The sequence below is a fragment of the Schistocerca americana genome, chromosome 5 (genome assembly GCF_021461395.2).
Source record: "Schistocerca americana isolate TAMUIC-IGC-003095 chromosome 5, iqSchAmer2.1, whole genome shotgun sequence".
Classification (NCBI taxonomy): domain Eukaryota; kingdom Metazoa; phylum Arthropoda; class Insecta; order Orthoptera; family Acrididae; genus Schistocerca; species Schistocerca americana.
In genome coordinates this window covers 250,329,210-250,355,188 of record NC_060123.1, presented here as the reverse complement: position 1 = coordinate 250,355,188, position 25,979 = coordinate 250,329,210, and the positions used below count along the sequence as shown (strand labels likewise).

Below are 25,979 nucleotides of genomic sequence, written 5' to 3'. Positions count from 1 at the left end.
TCTGCATCACATTCAGTTGTTCCAAGGGTTCCTCTTCAGTTTGAATTTCATCTTCATCCAGTAAGGCTGCAACTCATTGTCTTTGAACGTTTTTGGTGATTTCTCACACTCATCTTCTCTCACATCAAAATCATCACTTTTGAATTTTTTTGAACCACTTGAAGCAGTCTGTTTTCCCAGGAATATGTTTGCCAAAAGCTTTGACAAGCATTTGATGCAATTCTGCTACAGTTTTCTTCAAATGATAATAGAAAACCAATGCTATCCACAAATCATAGTCTGTAGGCACATAACATGTTTACGTGTTTGAAACAGATACTGATGTATAGAACTTGGGTTACTGTATGTCGACATTCGTTGTGAGCCATTACAGGAAGCAGATGGTGCTGCAGATGCAGTGTCATGGATCCTAAACCGACGGCTAGCACCATCCTTAGAGAAATTCCGGTTTCATACTTTTGCACCTGGTATGTTGTTGTTGTTGTTGTGGTCTTCAGTCCTGAGACTGGTTTGATGCAGCTCTCCATGCTACTCTATCCTGTGCAAGCTTCTTCATCTCTCAGTGCCTACTGCAACCTACATCCTTCTGAATCTGTTTAGTGTATTCATCTCTTGGTCTCCCTCTACGATTTTTACCCTCCACGCTGCCTTCCAATGCTAAATTTGTGATCCCTTGATGCCGCAGAACATGTCCTACCAACCGATCCCTTCTTCTAGTCAAGTTGTGCCACAAACTTCTCTTCTCCCCAATCCTATTCAGCACCTCCTCATTAGTTATGTGATCTACCCATCTAGTCTTCAGCATTCTTCTGTAGCACCGCATTTTGAAAGCTTCTATTCTCTTCTTGTCCAAACTATTTATCGTCCATGTTTCACTCCCATACATGGCTACACTCCATACAAATACATTCAGAAACGACTTCCTGACACCTAAATCAATAATCTATGTTAACAAATTTCTCTTCTTCAAAAACGCTTTCCTTGCAATTGTCAGTCTACATTTTCTATCCTCTCTACTTCGACCATCATCAGTTATTTTGCTCCCCAAATAGCAAAACTCCTTTACTACTTTAAGTGTCTCATTTCCTAATCTAATTCCCTCAGCATCACCCGACTTAATTAGACTACATTCCATTATCCTCGTTTTGCTTTTGTTGATGTTCATCTTATATCCTCCTTTCAAGACACTATCCATTCCGTTCAACTGCTCTTCCAAGTCCTTTGCTGTCTCTGACAGAATTACAATGTCATCGGCGAACCTCAAAGTTTTTATTCCTTCTCCATGGATTTTAATACTTACTCCGAATTTTTCTTTTGTTTCCTTCACTGCTTGCTCAATATATAGATTGAATAACATCGGGGATAGGCTAACACCTTGTCTCACTCCCTTTCCAACCACTGCTTCCCTTTTGTGCCCCTCGACTCTTATAACTGCCATCTGGTTTCTGTACAAATTGTAAATAGCCTTTCGCTCTCTGTATTTTACCCCTGCCACCTTCAGAATTTGAAAGAGAGTATTCCAGTCAACATTGTCAAAAGCTTTCTCTAAGTCTACAAATGCTAGAAACGTAGGTCTGCCTTTCCTTAATCTAGCTTCTAAGATAAGTCGTAGGGTCAGTATTGCCTCACGTGTTCCAACATTTCTACGGAATCCATACTGATCTTCCCCGAGGTCGGGCTTCTACCAGTTTTTCCATTCATCTGTAGAGAATACGCGTTAGTATTTTACTTCTGTGACTTATTAGACTTATTGTTCGGTAATTTTCACATCTGTCAGCACCTGCTTTCTTTGGGATCAGAATTATTATATTCTTCTTGAAGTCTGAGGATATTTCGCCTGTCTCATACATCTTGCTCACCAGATGGTAGAGTTTTGTCAGGACTGGCTCTCCCAAGGCTGTCAGTAGTTCTAATGGAATGTTGTCTACTCCTGGGGCCTTGTTTTGACTCAGGTCTTTCAGTTCTCTGTCTAACTTTTCACGCAGTATCGTATCTCCCATTTCATCTTCATCTATATCGTCTTCCATTTCCATAATATTGTCCTCAAGTACATTGCCCTTGTATAGGCCCTCTATATACACCCTCCACCTTTCTGCTTTCCCTTCTTTGCTTAGAACTGGGTTGCCATCTGAGCTCTTGATATTCATACAAGTGGTTCTCTTTTCTCCAAAGGTCTCTTATTTTTTCCTGCAGGCAGTATCTATCTTACCCCTAGTGAGATAACCCTCTACATCCTTACATTTGTCCTCTAGCCATCCCTGCTTAGCCATCTTGCACTTCCTGTCTATCTTGTTTTTGAGACGTTTGTATTCCTTTTTGCCTGCTTCATTTACTGCATTTTTATATTTTCTCCTTTCATCAATTAAATTCAATATTTCTTCTGTTACCCAAGGATTTCTACTAGCCCTCGTCTTTTTACCTACTAGGTCCTCTGCTGCCTTCACTACTTCATCCCTCAGAGCTACCCATTCTTCTTCTACTGTACTTCTTTCCCCCATTCCTGTCAATTGTTCCCTTATGCTCTCCCTGAAACTCTGTACAACCTCTGGTTCTTTCAGTTTATCCAGGTCCCATCTCCTTAAATTCCCACCTTTTTGCAGTTTCTTCAGTTTTGACCTACAGTTCATAACCAATAGATTGTGATCAGAGTCCACATCTGCCCCTGGAAATGTCTTACAATTTAAAACCTGGTTCCTAAATCTCTGTCTTACCATTATGTAATCTATCTGAAACCTGTCAGTATCTCCAGGCTTCTTCCATGTATACAACCTTCTTTTATGATTCTTGAACCAAGTGTTAGCTATGATATATATGGTATATGGTAGTCTATTTCATTTACTGTCATCATAACTCTGAGACTACTAATAATATGCTGAGTTTAGTACCAGTGTGTTGGATGTCAACAGTTTGCGAGCTGTTTAGTAATATTTGATAAGTTTTCTTTTTTCTCATTAGAAGCATGTACATTTAATTGTTGAGTTCCTTTATATTTATTGTAACATAAGTCAAATTATCTACATTCCCCATCTGTAAGAAACACTGGGACATTCTGGACATACAAACCTGCAGATACCTAGTGGGTTACATTTACATAGTCTGTTGCTTCTGTGAGGCAAGACTTGTTTCATTTCATTGTTTGCGAAGAAGTTCATTTTTATGCGATTTCTTGTAAAGAGGAATACATTTTATGAGGTATGATCTGTGGAGAGTACCATTTGACAATTTCACAAAAGACGACAACATGAATGGTTTTTAAATGGAAACACTCTGTCAGGACAAAAATTGTGATTAATAACAGAATAATATAAAAGATTAAGCATGTCAACTATTTAGGATATGAAGCAACATGAGTATGACAAAGACATAAAAAAATCACAAAGTTAAGAAATATATGTGGAAAATAAAAAGATGTCTCAAAAATGTGAGGAAAGAAACAAGATTGAAATTTTATATGATAATGGAAATTCTAGCTTTTCTTTATAGAAGCAGATTATAAGTAAATGTCTACAAGGTAATGTACAAGCAAGAGAGATGAGATTTCTAAGAGTAGTGAAGGGATGCACAAGAGCCAACAGATTTCGATATTTGTATATTAAGAAGGAACCCAATAGATTTAATATCCTCAATAAAATACTACAAAATAGGAAAAACTGGAATGAAAATCTCCAAAGAAAGAGTGGTAAAGATTATCTCTCCAGATACAATGATTTTACACAGCTGTGAGAAGAAGACAAGGAATACAGAAAACAATGATTACCATAACACTGGGGGTGGTGGTTGTGTGTGTGTGTGTGTGTGTGGGGGGGGGGGGGGGGGTGGCTTTCTGATACTATTTCTTTTCTTTAATTGTGTCTTTTGCCATCAATGTTGTGTAAAGCCTCGAAAAGAATTTTATGCTGTGTACAAGTCAGAGTAGTTATTGTGGCAGTTGTTTCAGTACCAAGTGCTGTGTATGTATTGTTATAGCTGGTTCACTGCAACTGTTCCAAGGAAAATTTTACCCTCACTCTGCCTTTATCTTAAAAGAAAGATAGATGTAGCAAACAATATAGTCGGCATCAGCTATTTTGATCAAACTTATTTGATGTATCAGCATGATTAATACTGATATACTGGTATTTGATGTGCGTGTCTGATAATAAATATGGCAAGACAGTTCCACGTAACTATTGTTTTTCTGTAATTAATCAATTAGTTTCTTAATCCTTTTCCTGATAACTGGTACGGCTTGTGTGGTGTCAGTTGCCAGCTCATAGTCAATCATAACAGAGCCTACATCTTCGGGCTTTCGTTTTGTTGTTTTCTGCTACCTAAGAAAAATAACCTTGACGTTGAACACTGGCTGTGCAACCATATATGCATTGGAAATCACTTGATACTTATCCAGGTACCAAGAACAATAATATCTGTTCTCACAATAACAACTTCTATGTTTTGAAATTAACTACATATTTCAACAAATAAAGTTTTAATAGCCCTCCAGCTCTCAGAGTATAGGAATGTAAGATATTTACGTGTAATGTCACCGTTTTGGTTCTCTAAATTTTGTGTTAAGGTGCATAGTCAATTGTGGACGACAGATATCAGTTAATTGTTGTTAGTAATAAAATTTTATTTTCATGAATTTTTGTACCTTGAGTGTGTTTATTGCTATGTTTCTTATGCTTCTGTATGTTGCTAGTTAATGTATAGGGAGAAGGAAGGAGCAGTTATGGAACAGACAGAATATTACACTAGAAATGTTTTAATATCTTCTTGATTGGAAGACTGATCTAAAAATGCCCTACAATTTTAAAGACATTGCATACAAATAAATTTCTCTGACATAATTACCAGTACTTAAAAGATAATTTTATAAAAATCTTGCTTTACAAAGTCTACAGAATGGTTAAAAGACACATCCCATGTCCAGACTGTTCCAGGTTTCAGTGAAGTAAAACACACAGATTATTTAATATACACTACCATGAGCACATGCGAGTTCTATGATTAAATGTACAATTCACTAGCACAAACTCAGTATATTATTAGAGGGCCTAGAGAAACATAGACAACAGATCCTACAACCACAACCCATGGACATGAATAATGAACAAACACACAATGAATTAAACAGAGTTTTTCTGCGTTAAGCAATACAGGTAACTACTCTCCATAAAACAATAACAACAAATGATGTAACTGATTGTTCCATCAGGTGCAAAATCAACAATTTCTTTCAGGTCGATTACTATTGTTGAAAACAACTCTGAATTCAAAAATGGTTCAAATGGTTCTGAGCACTATGGGACTTAACATCTGTGGTCATCAGTCCCCTAGAACTTAGAACTACTTAAACCTAACCAACCTCAGGACATCACACACATCCATGCCCGAGCCAGGATTCGAACCTGCAACCGTAGCGGCCACGCGGTTCCAGACTGAAGCATCTAGAACTGCACGGCCACACCGGCCGGCCAAAACAACTCTGACTCAAGTAGCAAATTGCTGTAACGTTGTTGTTGCTGCTGCTGCTGTCTTCAGTCTGAAAACTTGTTCGATGCAGCTCTGCACCCTAATCTGTCCTGTGCAATCCTCTTTTCCTCTAAATAACTACTGCAGTCTACCTTCCTTTGAATCTATTAAGTATATCTATGCCTTGGATTCCCTCCACACTCTTTAACCCCCCACTACCTTCCAGTACCAAACTGACAATTCCTTGCCATTGCCGAACTTCAGTCACATGAAGTTCCTTTTCAGTCAGCATTGTTGCTGTTGTTGTATGCAGTCCAAATACTGGTTCAATACAGATCTCCACATTACTTTAGACTGTGCCGCTCCAAATAACTACTGCAGCCTACATCCTTTTGAACCCACATACTGTATTCATTTCTTGGTCTCCCTCTACAATTTCCCCCAACTCCAACACTTCCATACAGTATTAAATCGATGATCCCTTGATGTCTCAGAATGTGTCGTATCAACGAATCCCTTCTTTTAGCCAAACTGGGGCATAAATTGGTTTCCTCCACAATTCAATTCAGTTCCTCCTCATTAGTTATTGATTGAGACATAACAGTCCATTGAAAACCATTTAAAACACATATTTTTCAATCCAATTTGAAATAAACAGGAATCACTGATGTAAACAAAAGGTAGTGGTATAGGTAAACCTATACTTATAAAATTGTTACAATGAAACTGGTTACTAAATTACAATTGTATTGAAGTATATAGGTGCTGTAATAGGTAGGAATATTTAGGATTAACATAATTAAGTGTAATCTGGAAAAAATGATCGAGTACAATGATCAAAGTCATTTCTTTGAAACTGAGATGGATTTGCGTTAAAACAATATCTAAATTACAGTCTGTGGTATTTAAACGAAAAACCAACTGAGAGAATCAAAACTGACTAGAAAATTAAAATGTAATTAGTGAAAATGTTATAAGTGGCATGTAAACAGGCACAGTTCTTTAGGTGTTTTGTCGATAATAAATAAAAGACCTATTTTGCCGCATTCAAAGGGAGACTTGGAAACATATACATTGGTAGGAACATTTTACGAAGCACGTATCTTTTGTATTTAAGAAAAGTAGTAAAAATATTGTTAATACTTCATATTTGGAGCATTTGTACACTCTTAAAATGTTATATGCTTGAAAATTCATCTATGTATTTGTTCTATAAGAGCTAGTGCAACTGTTGAAATGAGTCATTAATTTCGAGGTAACAGTTTTAATTGTAATTTTATTAAAAAACCATTTACAACAATACCGAGGATTGTTCAGAATTGTATATAAAAGGAGCAGCCATGCTGGCACAAGGAGGTCAGTACTTTATGATTATTCGATGGAGTAAGGTGTACATCAGTGCCTTACGAGATTTTGTGCAAGAATCATGTAATTGCTTACATGAGTACTTTACGTAAATTCGTGCAGTAAGTATGTCAGACTTGGCAAATTGTACAGAATATGTAAGAAGACTGATATATCATTACCCCAGTGTACATAAAAAGGTCAAAAACTAGGTGATATAATAAAAAGAAGTTCTGAAACATAATGTTCGATTTAGTCATTCTTGGCATAAAACACAAAGTTACTGTGGACATACAGTAACTCAGTTACTGTTACAGCAGCGGATCGACGAAAAGGAACGGATGAGTACACCCCACAATATTATATGAATTTTAATATTTAATTTTGAAATGTTTGGTTTGAAGTTGCATTATTAGCGAATAGTAGTCAAGTGACAGAACCCTGCAGAAGGCAAATTTCACATGATCTACCCATCTAATCTTCAGCACTCCTCTATGGTACCATATTTCAAAAGCTTCCTTTCTCCTTTCAATATCCCCACTAGCAGACGTCACAATAGAGGCGGACGAGCTGACATGGATAGAACAGTAGAGTAGCTCAGAAATCGTTAATGGAGGATGGACACATCACATTATATGGGCAGACTTGCTGATGCAAGTGTTTGCTTGCGAGCAGCAGTAAGTGAAGCAGGCCAGTGTTCCTGTGAAGTTAAACTGCCACATATCTAGTCTTGCACTTTGTGTCACGAGTTGTCGCATGCTCAGACATTATCCCCTGTGCCATGTGTGTGATGAATATTTTACTGTGAGCTTAATGTGGGTTCAGATGTCTGGTTCAGATGTCTGCTTCCCACAGTTCAATTCACATGACAAATTCTTTCCAATGACAAGGTTCTACTGCCCGGTTGTTACCGAGTCACTGTCGGTGTGTGAAGTATCTGCACTGACTGTAGCTACATTGTCATGCCTTCTGCAGATACAAACCTTATCTTGTCTGAACTGCTTATATTCCACATTTCACTTTCATACAAGGCTTGACTTCAGACAAATACCTTCAGTATCCTCCCTACTTTTTTCATCAATTATTTTGCTGGCTAAAAGCAAAACCTATTTACTAATTCTGATGTCTCTAGCCTTATTTAATTGGACTACAATCCATTAATTTTGTTTTAGTTTGTTGATGTTCATCTTTTACCCTCTTTTCAAGACACTAGCCATTCCATTCAACTGCTTTTCCAAATCAATTACAATGTAGCTGACAAACCTTAAAAATTTTAGATCTTCTTCCAAAACCTTTACTTCTTTTCCATTTTTTTCTTTGGTTCCCTTTACTGCTTGCTAAGAATCCAGATTGAATAGCACTGTGGGTAAGCTGCAACTCTCTCTCTCTCTCTCTCGCACCTTTCTCAACAACTATTACCTGTTCATGTCCTTTGACTACTACAATTGCTGTCTTGCTTCTGTGAAAATGGTACATAACCATTTTGTTCCTTGTATTTTATCTTTTCTACTTTCTGAATTTCGCAGTGTATTCCAGTCAAAATTATCAAAAGTTTTCTCTAAGTCTACAAATGCCACAAACATAGGTTTGCCTCTCTTTCTTCAAAGATAAATTCTTCTGTAAATTAAGTCATATCAGTATTTTGCAGTCATGACTTACAAAACCAACAGTTCTACAGCACCTGCTTTTTTTGGAACTGGAATTATTATGTTGTTCTGAAAGTCTGAGGGTATTTAGCCTGTCATGTATGTGTTGTGTATCTGGGAGAATAGTTTGGTGATGGCTGGTGCTTCCAAGGATCTCAACAATTCTGAGAGAATGTCGTATACTCCAGGGGCTCTGTTTCCACTTAGATCTTTCAGAACTCTGTCAACTTCCTCTCATAGTACTGTATCTCCCATCTCATCTTCATTTATTTCCCTTATAGAGCCTGTTTATACTGTTTGTCTAACCCGAGAGTCATCATGCGCATTTTCTCTGGTGTTTCAGCAAATTTTTGTAATTTGTGTTTGCAATGTATACATGGAGTCAGTCCAAACAGTTTCTCCTCATCACACCTTTCGTGTGATGCACCATGACAATGTAATTTGCAGAATTTTATGTGTACATTAGATAGAGTGGTCCCAAATTACTCTAATGTGATATTCATTTTATCTGTATGTATCAACAGGGACAGTAAAATATAAAAAATAACCAGAAATTCAGCAGTGACTTGTGTGCTGCCCTGGACCACAATCACCATCTGTCATTGCCAGGCAGCGGCGCTACTCAGTCGCTGCTGGAGTACTGGTTATTCGGATGTTATTGAATTTAGCATATGTTAAAATGAAGGACTAAGTAAGGAACACGTATTTTTTTGTTTTCTCCAAAAAATTTCTACTCCGAGATACAGCCCTCCAAAGATGACACTGCGAATACCATTTTGAAGATGCAACTTTTGGAAAAAATTTTAAATTGCTGTATCTCTGGAACAGTTCTAGATTTTTTTTTAAATTTGAAACATAATTGCTTTATGATTACAAACAAATCCTCCATCTGGACCTATCTGTCCATTCTGAACTTTTTTTATAATCTATGGAAATTTTTTTTCCCCAAAAATGCCAATCCATAAAATTTGGATTTTTTTCTGTTGGTTAGTACCATATATAGTTCTACATTCCCTGAAAAGGAGAGCTTCCACTTTTAGGTTGAACAGGTTTTATAAACAATTGAAATTTTTGCCATACATAAAACCTATTTTATTACCATGTTATCACATAACAGACTCATAAAAATCAAAACCTAGCCTTATTTAACATAATTTTAGTTTTGAAAGATGAATAAGTGACTCATTTTTTCAAGTATTTTAAATTATTCCAAAATGTATGTGAAAGGTCCAAAGACTTAAAGGTTTCAATTTATAAAACTTCTGTGCACTCTGTTTCGTGTTGAAATTAGCCATTCAATGAACTAAAAATGTGTTCCACTGCGTCAGTATCTTCCTTTAATGTAGAGTGATGCCTTCCTGTTGAACCAATAGGAAATGAAGCAATTACAATCTACAAAACATTGTGAACAGGAAGTAAGCCCTGATGGTGTTATTGCTGTTCTTCAGCTGGAAACCTATATCCATGTGGTAGTATAAAGTTCACTACAATTTCATTTAACTCATAACTGGCGTCTATAATCTCTGCAATCCACCAGTCGAAGTCATACACACATGCCACAAACATCCCCCTTCTCAGGTTGTGTATTTGAATATTATCCTTCTGTTTCAGAGGTGTTGGCCTAACGAATGAAATTTCTTCTTTCTTGCTCCTTAAGGTGTTTGCAATATGAGTTCATGCATCACTTTCAGTCCAAAAATGTGTCTTCTGAATTCCTTTCACAGGAGTAGTTTGTTTGGACCGTATTCATTTTCTGCTCACGGAATTCATCAATTTCCTCTTTGGACAAAAGAACAAAGGCTGTGGATGTTCAAGATTTAACGACTCTCATAAAATCCTCAGCATTTTGAATTGTAGCTGTATTTGGTCTGGAAAGATTATGTTTTGCAGTGTGGTGCTTCAGCAGGCCTCCTACACCATCACAAGGCCCCTTCCTGTGACCAGTAGCACTGTATACCCAGTCAGTCGGCACAAGTGACTTACTCAACTTAAATTCTTTGTTTCAAACATCTGCTGCTTTACTGTTTTCTCAAATTTCATCAAACTGTGCTTACTCTGCATACACTAACCTATAGGTTAAGAAGATTGTTTGTCTTTTGATTTTAGAAAATATTTGGAGACTGCAGCATTTCATCATTGACAAATTTCATTCTGCAACTTTAACTCCTTGGATGGGGGGCTTAAAAATGACTGAATTTCTCAAGAAAACCAGAAGATGTTGTCCAAGAATCAATAAATAAAGTGCAAAAAGATTTACATTGATTGCTTCATTAGCAAACATGCTTATTTTATAGGCTGATTGGGCAGAATTGACCCTTAACATATATGATTCTTCTACCTGTCTTTCACCTTAGGACTCACACAAATTTTTGGCCCATTTCTGTCTGTCTTTTTCTGAAATCCTCCACACCTTTCCTTCTAGTTGTATTCAATATTTTGGCTGCACAATGTGACTTAACAGGCTTTGCTAGGACTCGGCTGGACACGGCCACGCTGTGCAGCAGCGAGACAGCTAAGCACGCCCTGCTTAGGGCGAGCACAAAAGGATTAGGTGACAGGCGAAACCCAAGAGTTACAGGAGACATGCACGCTTATGACCAAGTGACGCTTTCCAGCTACAGAACATAGCTTGTAAATACATGAAAAATACTACAATTGAATGTCATGAAGTCCTAAAGAATATCTCTCTCTCTTCTCTGTCCAAAAATACCTTGGAAGGCCCAACGGTATCGACCGACTGCCATGTCATCCTCAGCCAATAGGCTTCATTGGATATGGGTATGGAAGGGGCACAGCACTCCGCTCTCCCGGGCATTGTCAGTTTTCGTGACCGGATCTGCTACTTCTCAATCAAATAGCTCCTCAATTGGCCTCACAAACACTGAGTGCATCCAGCTTGCCAACATCGCTTGACCGTGGCATGGCACTGCCTCAAAGAATATGAACATATCAAATTTTGTGTCTTGATTTCACAAACTGATTGCAGCATTGCACTTTGCTGTGCAACCACTAGTTCACAGGTAACACAGCTTTTTATAAAATATGATTTAAGAAACATTTAAAATTAAACTACTGGCAAATCTATGCAGCTACACTCTTCATCGATATGTCTAATTGAAGTTTATATATACAGTAAACACACAACATGGTTTATCTGAAACTCAATTGGTACCAGAGAAATGATGATTTTAATACAATTCAATCAAATTAACCAGAGCTTATGATAATCCACAGAAACTTGTAGCATGGTGTCAGCATGTGTTCCCCCATCCCTTTAACCTTTCCCTAACTATGTTTAATATTACTTCTAAATAATTTTTATGTGCCAAATTATGTATTATGTAGGTGCTGTAACCAGGGTAAAAAAGCGTAGTGGCATTGTCTCAGCCCTCAGACACAGATCCAAACAAGTCTACTAGAGGTGAAGGTTTTCTCAATGCTGAAGGAGTAATGATCCAGTAACAGTCAAACATTACAAAAACTACTGCACTGTATTAAGAAAAGTTATCAAAAATTCCAGAAGTATGTGCATTATGACCAACATTAGCACTGAAACTTCCTGGCAGATTAAAACTGTGTGCCCGACCGAGACTCGAACTCGGGACCTTTGCCTTTCGCGGGCAAGTGCTGGCAGGAGTAAAGCTGTGAGACCGGGCGTGAGTCGTGCTTCGGTAGCTCAGTGGTAGAGCACTTGCCCGCGAAAGGCAAAGGTCCGAAGTTCGAGTCTCGGTCGGGCACACAGTTTTAATCTGCCAGGAAGTTTCATATCAGCGCACACTCCGCTGCAGAGTGAAAATCTCATTCTGGAAACATTAGCACTTCCGATAGTAAAATTAAAACAATTTGGAATATTGTTAAAAGGGAAACTGAGAGGACAGGAAGACTGTATTTCTGTCAAAATCAATGAAAACTTTGTTAACAAAAAGTTAGAAGTAGAAAATATTTTTAATAATCATTTTTAAGTTTTGTACAGAAAATAGGATCCACTTCAGTCGGGAACCGCACTGCTTCTACAGTCGCAGGTTCGAATCCTGCCTCGGGCACGGATGTGTGTGATGTCCTTAGGTTAGTTAGGTTTAAGTAGTTCTAAGTTTAGGAGACTGATGGCCTCAGATGTTATGTCCTATAGTGCTTAAGAGCCATTTTATATGGAAGAGGCAATAGTATGCAATTTGATAAAACTGAAATTCAGCCCGCCTCTCCCACTGAAATTAGGAAAATAATAAATTCACTCAAAAGTAAAAGCTTTTGCAACAGAGTACTAAAAGCTTGTCCCTGACAGATGAGTAGGGTTCTCAACCACTTATGTAGTAGCTCGCTGAATCAGGCCATTTTTTCCCAGATAGATTGAAATATGCTCTTGTTAAACCGTTGCATACAAAAGAGGAATACTTCTGATGCTGACAAACCGCCAAATCTCACTTCTGACTGCCTGATCCAAAATTCTTGAAAAAGTAATGTATTCAAGAGTAGTCTCACTTATCTGTAAAAATGAAGTACTAACAAAATGTCAACTTTGTTTTCGGAAAGGCTTTTCAACAGAAAATGTTATATATGCTTTCACTGATCAAATATTAAATGACCTGAATAACTGAACATCATCCATTGGGATATTTTGTGATCTCTCAAAGACTTTTGACTGTATGAATCATGAAATTCTTCTAGATAATTGTGGTGTGAGTGGGACAGTGCACACATGGTTTAATTCATATTTAACTGGAAGAATGTAGAACATTGAAATTAACAGTACAGATAGTCTGCAAAAATCAGCAGAGTCCTCTAACTGGGGAGGTATCAAGAATGGGTCCAGTTTTGGACCCCTTATTGTTCTTCATATATATATTAATGACTTATCACTCTATATTCATGAAGATGCAAAGTTAGTTCTTTTTGCTGATGATGCAAATATAGTAATTACACCCAACAAACAAGAATTAGCTGAGGAAATTGTAAATAATGTCCTTCAGAAAATTATTACATGGTTGTCTGCAAATGGACTCACTACATTTTGAGAAAACACAATATATGCAAGTCTGTGCAGTGAACACCATAAATATAGACTTTGAACCGAAGTCTGTTGCTAAGATAGAATACTCAAAATTTCTAGGCGTGTGCATTGATGAGAAATTGAAATGGACGAAATACATTGATCATCTGCTGAAATGGTTAGGTTCAGCTACTTCTGCTATTAGGTTTATTGCAAATTCTGGTGATAATCATATCAGTAAATTAGCCTATTATGCCTATTTTCATTCACTACTTTCATGCGGCATTATATTTTGGGGTAATTCATCATTAAGAGAAAAAGTATTCATTGCACAAAAGCATGTAATCAGAATAATAGCTGGAGTCCACGAAGATCACCTTGCAAACATTTATTTAAGGAACTCTGGACAGTCACAGTATCTTCACAATACATATATTCACTTAAGAATTTGTTATTAATAACCAGTTCAATTCAAAAATAATAGCAAAGTGTATAGCAAGAACACTAGAAGAAAGGATGATCTTCACTATTCTGGTTAACTCTGGTATTTCCACAGAAAGGGGTGACTTATGCTGCTGCAAAAATCTTTTGTCATTTGCCAAATGGCATTAAAAGTCTGAAAGATAGCCAACCAACACTTAAAAACAAATTAAAAGAATTTCTGAATGACAACTCCCTCTACTCAATACATGAATTTTTATATATGAGATAGTAAAAAAATAATGCAATAAACTAAATAAATTCATGATTTGTGGAAAAAGTATTAATGTATTACAACACAACAAAGAAAACTGTTACAGGATCTTCATGAAGATAGACATTATCTTATTACTGCTGTAACTGTTATATGCTTCTTGAGCATCAACCATCTGTCATTTACTACATTACAAAAGTCTACAATGAGTTTATATGTAACATCCAAGGTGGGATGTAATGTTTTTATGGAGTAAAAAACCAAATCTCTTTTTGAAGAACAAATTCCATCACCACTTGGAAATTCAGTTTTAGCATACACACATTTTGAAGCATAGGAAAATGATTTCTTTTAAAAGAAATTTTATTCTAACATTACTGTCTTTTAACACTTTTATCATTTATGTACATAGTCCCTGAAAGTTCTCTATTATGGAATGGTTGGAACACAACAGATGAATGAACTGAGGAAAGTCTGATAGTGAATTCAGTTTTCAAAAATTTATTTCTTAAAATAAAAGATAAAGTTTGCATTTAGTTGACACAATTTATTAGTTGAAATCAGATATTCTCTTTATTTCTTCCAGTTATCTAAAGACCCACAATGAATACATATTGCCAGGTCTGAGTAAAGACTTACTTGATATGTCCAAGGCTTTTTTGCCTGCATCTCGGTGCACTGAAAATCTTTGGTAGTTACAGCATATGTAAATGTTGTCTTAGGAGGAAATAAGGTCATATCAATTGCTCTTCCAAAATCAATAAGCTGGATACTTGGTGGATATCTGAAAGAAAAGAGGTAAGAACACTAAGGAAACATGTTAATATTAGTTGTGAGACTACATTTTCTTATCCAAGCTTGTTGAGATAAACAATAACATATGGTCCACAATGCAACAAATGAGAACTCCACATATGTGCATCCCCAAAGGTGTAAATAATTTTCATTATACCAGCTGGTTCTTTATGTAATATTGGATCTAGCTGTTGTTGTTGTGGTCTTCAGTCCTGAGACAGGTTTGATGCAGCTCTCCATGTTACTCTATCCTGTCCAAACTTCTTCATTTCCCAGTACCTACAGCAACCTACATCCTTCTGAATCTGCTTAGTGTATTCATCTCTTGGTCTCCCTCTACGATTTTTACCCTCCACGCTGCCCTCCAATACTAAATTTGTGATCCCTTGATGCCTCAGAGCATGTCCTACCAACTGGTCCCTTCTTCTTGTCAAGTTGTGCCACAAATTACTCTTCTCCCCAATTCTATTCAATACCTCCTCATTAGTTATGTGATCTACCCATCTAATCTTCAGCATTCTTCTGTAGCACCACATTTTGAAAGCTTCTATTCTCTTCTTGTCCAAACTATTTATCGTCCATGTTTCATTCCATACATGGCTACACTCCATACAAATACTTTCAGAAACGACTTCCTGACACTTAAATCTATACCCGATGTTAACAAATTTCGTTTTCTTCAGAAACGCTTTCCTTCCCATTGCCGGTCTACATTTTATATCCTCTCTACTTCGACCATCATCAGTTATTTTGCTCCCCAAATAGCAAAACTCCTTTACTACTTTAAGTGTCTCATTTCCTAGTCTAATTCCCTCAGCATCACCCGACTTAATTCCATTACATTCCATAATCCTCGTTTTGCTTTTGTTGATGTTCATCTTATATCATCCTTTCAAGACACTGTCCATTCCGTTTAACTGCTCTTCCAAGTCCTTTGCTGTCTCTGACAGAACTACAATGTCATCAGCGAACCTCAAAGTTTTTATTTTTTCTCCATGGATTTTAATACCTACTCCGAATTTTTCTTTCGTTTCCTTCACTGCTTGCTCAATATACAGATTGAATAACATCGGGGAGAGGCTACAAACCTGTCTCACTCCCTTCCCAACCACTGCTTCCCTTTCATGCCCCTCGACTCTTATAACAGCCATCTCCTTTCTGTACAAATTGTAAATAGCCTTTCGCTACCTGTATTTTACCCCTGCCACATTTAGAATTTGAAAGAGAGTATTCCAGTCAACATTGTCGAAAGCTTACTCTAAGTCTACAAATGCTAGAAACGTAGGTTTGCATTTCCTTAATCTATTTTCTAAGATAAATAGTAGGGTCTGTATTGCCTCACGTGTTCCAACACTTCTACGGAATTCAAACTGATCTTCCCCGAGGTCGGCTTCGACCAGTTTTGCCGTTTGTCTGTAAAGAATTTGTGTTAGTATTTTGAAGCTGTGACTTATTAAACTGATAGTTTGGTAATTTTCACATCTGTCAACACCTGCTTTCTTTGGGATTGGAATTATTATATCGTTATCAGGAGAAAGAAAACTGGCGTTCTACGGATCGGAGCGTGGAACGTCAGTTCCCTTAATCGGGCAGGTACGTTAGAAAATTTAAAAACGGAAATGGATAGGTTGAAATTAGATATAGTGAGAATTAATGAAGTTCGGTGGCAGGAGGAACAAGACTTTTGGTCAGGTGAATACAGGGTTATAAATACTAAATCAAATAGGGGTAATGCAGGAGTAGGTTTAATAATGAATAAAACAATAGGAGTGCGGGTAAGCTACTACAAACAGCACAGTGAACGCATTATTGTGGCCAAGATAGACACGAAGCCCATGCCTCGTACAGTAGTACAAGTTTATATGTCAACTAGCTCTGCAGATGATGAAGAAATTTATGAATTGTATGATGAGATACAGAAAATTATTCAGGTAGTGAAGGGAGACGAAAATTTAATAGTCATGGGTGACTGGAATTCGAGAGTAGGAAAAGGGAGAGAAGGAAACATAGTGGGTGAATATGGCTTGGGGGAGAGAAATGAAAGAGGAAGCCATCTGGTAGAATTTTGCACAGAGCATAACTTAATCATAGTTAACAGTTGGTTCAAGAATCATAAGAGAAGGTTGTATACATGGAAGAATCCTGGAGATACTAGAAGGTATCTAATACTGATAGGTTTCAGATAGATTACATAATGGTAAGACAGAGATTTAGGAACCAGGTTTTAGATTGTAAGACATTTCCAGGGGCAGATGTGGACTCTGATCACAGTCTATTGGTTATGAACTGTAGATTAAAACTGAAGAAACTGCAAAAAGGTGGGAATTTAAGGAGATGGGACCTGTATAAACTGACTAAACCAGAGGTTTTACAGAGTTTCAGGGAGAGCATAAGGGAACAATTGACAGGAATGGGGGAAAGAAATACAGTAGAATTCGAATTGGTAGCTCTGAGGGATGAAGTAGTGAAGGCAGCAGAGGATCAAGTAGGTAAAAAGAAGAGGGCTAGCAGAAATCCTTGGGTAACAGAAGAAATATTGAATTTAATTGATGAAAGGAGAAAATATAAAAATGCAGTAAATGAAGCAGGCAAAAAGGAATACAAACGTCTCAAAAATGAGATCGACAGGAAATGTAAAATGGCTAAGCAGGGATGGCTAGAGGACAAATGTAAGGATGTAGAGGCTAATCTCACTAGGGGTAAGATAGATACTGCCTACAGGAAAATTAAAGAGACCTTTGGAGAAAAGAGAACCACTTGTATGAATATCAAGAGCTCAGATGGAAACCCAGTTCTAAGCAAAGTAGGTAAAGCAGAAAGGTCGAAGGAGTGTATAGAGTGTCTATACAAGGGCAATGTACTTGAGGACAATATTATGGAAATGGAAGAGGATGTAGATGAAGATGAAATGGGAGATACGATACTGCGTGAACAGTTTGACAGAGCACTGAAAGACCTGAGTCGAAACAAGGCCCCAGGAGTAGACAGCATTCCATTAGAACTACTGACGGTCTTGGGAGAGCCAGTCCTGACAAAACTCTACCATCTGGTGAGCAAGATGTGAGAGACAGGCGAAATACCCTCAGACTTCAAGAAGAATATAATAATTCCAATCCCAAAGAAAGCAGGTGTTGACAGATGTGAAAATTACCAAACTATCAGTTTAATAAGTCACAGCTGCAAAATACTAACGCAAATTCTTTACAAACAAATGGAAAAACTCGTAGAAGCCGACCTCGGCGAAGAACAGTTTGGATTCCGCAGAAATGTTGGAACACGTGAGGCAATACTGATCATACGACTTATCTTAGAAAATAGATTAAGGAAAGGCAAACCTACATTTCTGGCATTTGTAGACTTAGAGAAAGCTTTTGACAATGTTGACTGGAATACTCTCTTTCAAATTCTAAAGGTGGCAGGGGTAAAACACAGAGAGTGAAAAGCTATTTACAATTTGTACAGAAACCAGATGGCAGTTATAAGAGTCGAGGGGCATGAAAGGGAAGCAGCGGTTGGGAAGGGAGTGAGACAGGGTTGTAGCCTGTCCCCGATGTTATTCAATCTGCATATTGAGCAAGCAGTAAAGGAAACAAAAGAAAAATTCAGAGTAGGTATTAAAATTAATGGAGAAGATATAAAAACTTTGAGGTTCGCCGATGACATTGTAGTTCTGTCAGAGACAGCAAAGGAGTTGGAAGAGCAGTTGAACGGAATGGACAGTGTCTTGAAAGGAGGATATAAGATGAACATCAACAAAAGCAGAATGAGGATGAGTAGTCCCCCCCCCCCCCCCCCCCGCCCTCCCCCCTGTGTTCCGAATCGGGGAGTATTTTACCTCCGGAATATTTCACCCAAGAGGACGCTATCATCATTTAACCATACAGTAAAGCTGCATGCCCTCGGGAAAAATTACGGCTGTAGTTTCCCCTTGCTTTCAGCCGTTCGCAGTACCAGCACAGCAAGGCCGTTTTGGTTAGTGTTACAAGGCCAGTTCAGCCATCATCCAGACTGTTGCCCCTGCAACTACTGAAAAGCCTGCTGCCCCTCTTCAGGAACCACACATTTGTCTGGCCTCTCAACAGATACCCCTTCGTTCTGGTTGCACCTACGGTACGGCCATCTGTATCACTGAGGCACGCAAGCCTGGGACCAATGGCAAGGTCCATGGTTCATGGGGGGTCTAGCTAGAAATCAAATTCCATTACTGCTTATGTTTAAAGTCTATAACTACCGTGATATATTTATTCGTTTTCTACTGAGCATTATTTAGCCTTTTGCAGTAACACAAATAAATGTAACGTAATTGCAAATAGATTAATAAAATAGACCTTTTCTGCAGCATCACAGCATCATTCAGAGAGTGTGCATGCTGTGGACCGCTCTTTAGCCTCCACATTCATAATCCACCCCACTGTTCAGCCAGCAGTCACACTGCTTTTTAGAATTTGACTTCCATCTTTTTCTTGCACTTAGTACGATAAGTTGTCTATATTTCTTTCCTTTTTCTCTAATGGAATCCTTATGTTGTGGTGTACTTAGGAAAACACAGTCCACTTTTGAAAGTTCCACAATGCACACTTTGAACTTTACAGATTTATTTGTGCATATAGAAAATGAATATATTACGCACTACAAAACAAACAGGAATGGTAGGTTTAGCATTCATTCTGCACCACAAACTACTTATTTCCGTAATCTGTAGTCAACATTCTCAATGCTACTAGTTTGTTACTTCAAATTTAGCGGAAATCAGTTTTTGCACGTCCTCATACTCTCCTTTAAGGCAATATCACTTTGTCATCATTATTTCTATAATTTCTGGTGCAGAAGATGTGGATAAGTTAGGGAGTGCAGACAAAGACATCAGCTGGCAGGGTAGCCGGAATGAATGAAACACACACTTTGCCCACTTCATAATGGCGGGTGGTTGACGTGTACACTGTGGAAATAGTATTGGGCACTCACTGGCTGCTCTGATCTCTTCCTCAAATAATTTTCAAGATTAAACTTTGAATATTTCCTTAAAAATTGAAATAGGGTAAATCAATCTTATAAAAGAATTTAGAAATATATATTGGTGGTGCCTTGAAATTGTATTTAAATTAATAAATAACCTTTGAATTATGGAAATTTAAGCTAGACAAATCACCAGTTCGGAATCAGGAACCACTGGTCTACAAGGCCTACATTTCTCTTGGATATATACTGAATTTTGCTTCTTTTACTGAGATACAGTAGGGTTTATACAACTTCACCTAATGCATTTGCAACCGCAGCAGAATCTTGGATTAGCGGATCATTAAACAGCCAACTGAAGAAAGGACGGGTCAATAACTTATGAAAAACCTCACTGTCAGTATAAAAATAAATATGTAATGTCTTCACTTATGCACACCATTTCTCAACTCACAGCTATTGAGGGTCTTTAAAAAATTACATTATTTTAATTGAAAAAAAATCTGTAGGTAGTTGTGTACTGTGGTAGATAATGAAGCTCCCCATGTTATTCAAATGGCAAATACTCTCCTCTTTGCATGCTAGCATATTACAAAAAGTCATTTCGGTGTCTTGAATAATTGGAGATACAATGCATGCAATGAACAGTTCATTATCACTGTATGGGAGGATGTGAGCATAAAACGTACAAACCATTTTCTTGAGACTGGATACAAAGATGTCATTCAAAGTTCATAGAAAAATTAAGTGTGATGATGTAACATGGACCGAATGTAACCTCATAGCGATTCGTATTTTTCATTGCAATCTACTCAAATGTAGTGTTATGGCTTATTTAATTTTGAAATATCACAATAACTATGACCATTAATGAAAATCTGATGAATGAGAATATAAGATGCAAGAGAATCATTTTTTATTCAATGACTGATTTAAAATAATGTTAAAGATTGCAGAACAGAGGGAGTGCTTGCAAAGCTCTACTTGTACTTGCAATACTGCGCTTTGATTAGCAGGCTAATCAGTGTACTCTGTGGGCATCTCAAAGTGTATAAAACTATATTTGGCCATGTGGTGAGTCAGCATGCTGTCTAACAGTTTCTTTGTGTTCTCATACTAAAAGGCTGTTAATATAAAGTTTCAGGTTTTCAACACTACTTTCTTCTAGAACTTTTTCTGGCACTATATACAACTTAATTTCTGGCAGTGTTTCATCTATGTCACACAGCATTATGGTTTAGGTTCATTGTACAATGCAACTGATAGCTTTTGGAGTGAATGAGGCAGTGGAAGGCGCCAGTTTTGCGTAGAAACTCCAAGGACATACCAGTAATGAAGAAGCAACCAAAGTGTCTAAATTTAGATTTAAATTTGCTATGGAATATGCAGAAAATAGCAGCAGTTCATGTGAAGAAGTTACATACTGTAGGTGCTGTTGAAGAAGCCAACCATTATAATATTTTGTTCTGATATTAATAAAAATTTCTGTTAAAAGAAAATAAAAATATATACACATGAAGAAAAACTCTAAGCAGGGTAACACAACAACAACAACAACAACAACAACAAAGGAGAAAGAAAATATCACAAGATGGTAATACTATCTTCCACATTCCAAATTCAGTGAATCTAACAAAATTCTTTTGTTGTCAGCCATTGAAAATATGACTTCGCATTATGCACCAATAGGAAAATTTACTTGAGAAAACTATAAAATAATGAGAAGAATTACCGGCCAGTACTATATTCATAAGGTGATATTTTCAGTACTGCTAATTGACACATGTTAAGGACTAAACACACACAACTATTTTAGCTCTGAGAACTGTTAGTCCCTACCTCAGGGAAGAAAGAGGGATAAGGTTGGGAAACACTAAAAAGGAAGTGTGGGTGACTCAAGACCATAAGTTCAAAATGACCCACCTTTTGTGGCAAACGGAACAGGAAGTTTCTCTCAAAAACACTACCATGTGCTCAGGAATAATCACTTGTGGAAACATGGCTCTCTCTTTTCAAATGTTAGGTGCAGATGAACAGGCAGATTCTCTCTTCCCCAATTTCCCAAAGGCATTCAACACTGAACTACCTTGTCAACTGATAACAAGATACAGTCACATGGAGTATCTTCAGAAAAATGTGATTGGCTCACAGAATTACTGAATAACAGAAAATAATACATTGTACTATACAGTGCTCAACATAAATGGAGGTAACAATGGACATGTCACAAACAGTGCATACAGTTTTTCACATTCTCATTATACACACATGTTGTTATCAAGTAAGGACGGTAACACAAGCAGACTGTTCACTGATGACACTGTTCTCTACAGAAAAGCATCAAAAGCAGAAAGACTTTGACAATACTCTCACTTGGAGCAATGACAAATGGAAACAGCTCAGTAGTAGCCCGTTAAAAGATTAGTGGTAAACTTCTGGAGGCCAATATATTGTTTAAATATTTATGAGTGATAGTCACGAAGAAGCAATACGAAATGAGACAAACATGTAAAATCTGGGGCAGAGAAGACAAATGGAAGAGTCAGGTTTGGTAGAAAGGCTCTGGGAAAGTGCTGTGAATTTGTAAAGGAAATTACATAGTTGCTGCAGTAGCCACCAGAAAGATCGCGGGAGGCGCACATTGGCACGGCGCGTCACGGACGGTAGTTGCCGCTAGTAGAGTCCCGTCCACCAGAGGGCACGCGAGAATTCGGACGCGACCTCTGCCGGCATAACAACAACAACAACAAGAACAACAACAACTCCGGCAGCACGGGCTGTGCCCAGTCAGTTAACATCGGGCATGCCTAGGACACAGTCCCGGTCTACGCTAAGTGAAGTGCGACGTAAATGTGAACAGTGTTACTACACAATTGGCAACAAGTAGGGTCGTTCTTTCGCGTGTTGCATCGTTGTTCCGGTTTCGCAGCTTCTCCATGGCATGGAGGATTTGGTGCGGGTTTTGGTTGCGCAGCAGACGGAGCTCATGGCCACCATGAAACAAGTGCTTCCGGCATTGCTCTCCACGCCGTATGCTCCGGCGCAGTTCCCTCCTCCCTTTCCCCCGTATGACGAGACGGCGGAGGATTGGGACGCATATGAACATCGCCTTCGGCAGCATTTCCAGCGTTTCATGTTGCCGATGCGGAGGTATGCCGTGTTCTCTTCTTGTCTTGGATATCTCCCTCGCTGTATCAAGTTTTGCAGCAGCTAGCGCCGTTGCAGGAACCCTCGTCCTTGTCTTTTGACGCATTGTGTTCATTGCTGTCTTCATATTATCTCCGCCGCAAGCATGTTGTGGCGGCTATGGTAGAGTTCTATCAATGCAAGAAACAGCCCCATCAGTCTTACCGGGCGTGGGCTGCTACCCTGCACGGTCTTAGTCGCAAGTGTCATTTTGTCACGGAGCAGTCGCGAGAGTCGTATGCCCACGTTACAGTACGCGACGTCATTGTTCGTTCGGCAACGGGCCCTGCAGTTAGAAGACCCTTCCCTCGAGGAAGTCCTGTCCATTGCTCAATCGTATGAAGTCTCTCACGCCGCAGGTCAACAGCTGGAAGCGTGGTGCGACGTCGCGGAGGTTCAGGGCGGCGCGGCCGCGTCCACTGTGTCCGGGGTGGACGACGTGCGAGCGGCACAATCCGGCCGTTACGGCCGCTCCCGCACGTCGCATAAACAGAATTCCGGCCGCCGGCCCCTGTTGCCGTCCTATGCGTCGTGCTATATACATCATGATCGGTCAGAGTGCCCCCAGCGTTGGGCCGTTTGTCGCAAATGTAATAAAAAAGGTCACATTGCTAAAGTTTGCCGCTCAGCCTCAAAAGAATCGAAGGAAGCTGGTACAGAGGACATGGACGTTGACATTCAGGAAGTTTCATCGGGCCAGGCTCCCGACGCATCGGCACGCAAACTCTTTATCGAGGTGTCGGTTCGGTCGCGCCGGTTACAACTGCAAGTAGATATGGGCGCGGCAGTTTCGTTGTTGACTGCACAAACTTATTCCAACCTTGGATCGCCCCCGTTGGCGCCAGTTTACCGGCGTCTACGCAGTTATGGTAAACAGTTCATTCCCCTACTGGGTCAATTCACTACCGACGTGACTTACAAATCAGTCACTCGGCCTATTACTTTTATTGTTGTCAGTAATGCGAGCTCCGCTAACCTTTTTAGCCTGGATGCCTTTCAAGCTTTAGGTTTTTCTATCGCTGACACTATACAGTTGGTCTCCGAAGACGTTCCCTATCAATCATTGGAATCTTTGATCTCAGACTTTCCAGATATTTTTGAGGAGGGCCTGGGGCGTGTTTCAGATTTTGAAGCTCACTTAACGTTGAAGGCGTCGGCCGCCCGCGTTTTCTACGCGCGAGGCAGATCCCCTTGGCTCTCCGCCCTCAGGTAAAGGAAGAGCTAGACCGGCTGACAGCCCTAGGGGTCGTTCTTCCCATTTCTTTCAGTGAGTGGGCTTCGCCCCTCGTTATTGTAAGGAAGCCCTCGGGAAAATTACGTCTTTGTGGCGATTTCAAGGCCACCATTAATTCCCAATTGGTGGTGGACACCTATCCTTTGCCTTGTGCTGATGAATTGTTCTCCACCGTGGCGGGAGGCCAATATTTTTCGAAAATTGATCTGTCAGAGGCTTATCATCAGATACCACTTGATGAGGACTCCAAACGGCTGGCGGTCATCAACATCCTGTTTGTCCTTTACCAATACCAGAGGTTGGCCTTTGGAATATCCAGTGCCCCGGCGATATTCCAGCGTTATCTTGAGCATGTCACGTCGACAATCCCTGTATTAATTACCTGGATGACATAATTGTCACCAGCCGCAGCACGAAGGAACACTTGCACAACCTTCGCACCCTCTTTCTCAAATTCAGGTCTGTGGGCTTGCGTTGCCACCTGCATAAGTCAACCTTCTTCCAACCGTCCATTGAGTATGTGGGCTACACCATCTCTCGGCACGGCACCCAGCCACTAGGAAGTTTGGTCCAAGGTATCGTCAACCTTCCTCGGCCCACTTTGCTGAAAGAGTTACAAGCTTTTTTAGGCAAGATAGCCTATTACCACCGGTTCATTCCCAGGGCTTCCACTATAGCCCACCCCTGTACTGCCTTCTGCACAAGGGTGTTCCTTTTGATTGGTCGCCTGCATGTGAGCGAGCGTTCACCTCGTTGAAGGGCCTCCTCACGTCAGCCCCTTGTTTGGCTACTTTTGATCCCCGTAAGCCATTGGTCCTGGCTACAGATGCTTCGCAGTATGGGGTGGGGGCGGTCCTGGCCCATCGCAACGCAGATGGTTCCGAGCAACCACTGGCGTTTGCGTCTAAAACGCTTAGTCCCGCGCAGGCCCATTACTCCCAGGTGGAAAAAGAGGCTTTGGCCATTGTCTACGCTGTTACCAAGTTTCACCCTTTCTTGTATGGCACGAAGTTTCAGTTAATCACTGACCATAAGCCGTTAATCTCGTTATTTGGCCCCGCCTCTCAGATTCCGGATAGGGCGGCCCACAGACTATAGCGCTGGGCCTTGTTCCTCTCTAAGTACCATTATGACATTCATTTTCGCCCTACAGGACAGCATGCCAACGCCGACGCTCTTTCCTGTCTTCCGGTGGGCAGAGATCCTACGTTCGATCGAGAGGAGATTATGTGTTTTCATTTGGATGTGGCCTCCCGCCAAGCGGTTGATGGCTTCCCGATCACTAGTTCTTGAGTAGCCAGGGAAACGGCAGCTGACCCGGTTCTCCGGCAAGTAGTTCGCCTCATTCAGCAGGGGTGGTCATCCCGCCCTCCGGGCCAGGCCTCGGACCCTCTTCGTAATTATTTTCTTCTACGAGACCGCCTCTCGGTCTTGGAAGGAGTTCTCCTTCTGGCTACCGATGATACAGCTCCTCGCGTGGTTGTTCCTGCAAGTTTACGAAAGGAGGTCCTCACGTTACTACATGCGGGGCACTGGGGTGTTTCCCGTACTAAAACCTTGGCTCCCAGGCATGTGTACTGGCCCGGTATTGACAGAGAAATTGTGCACTTGGTGGTCGCCTGTTCCCAGTGTGCGAGTCAACAAGCATCTCCCAGGGCAGCGTTCTCTTCATGGCCGCCGGCA

The 25,979-nt window shown here is 39.6% G+C and overlaps 1 protein-coding gene across 1 annotated transcript in view; it reads right to left on the bottom strand.

The window, feature by feature from the left end:
• Window positions 1-25,979, bottom strand: part of LOC124616100 — a 131,660-nt gene that overhangs the window by 11,597 nt on the left and 94,084 nt on the right. Inside the window, exon 12 of the mRNA XM_047144360.1 lies at window positions 14,765-14,909. Coding sequence (XP_047000316.1) covers window positions 14,765-14,909 — 145 coding nt within the window. The remainder of the gene's footprint in view (window positions 1-14,764; window positions 14,910-25,979) is intronic.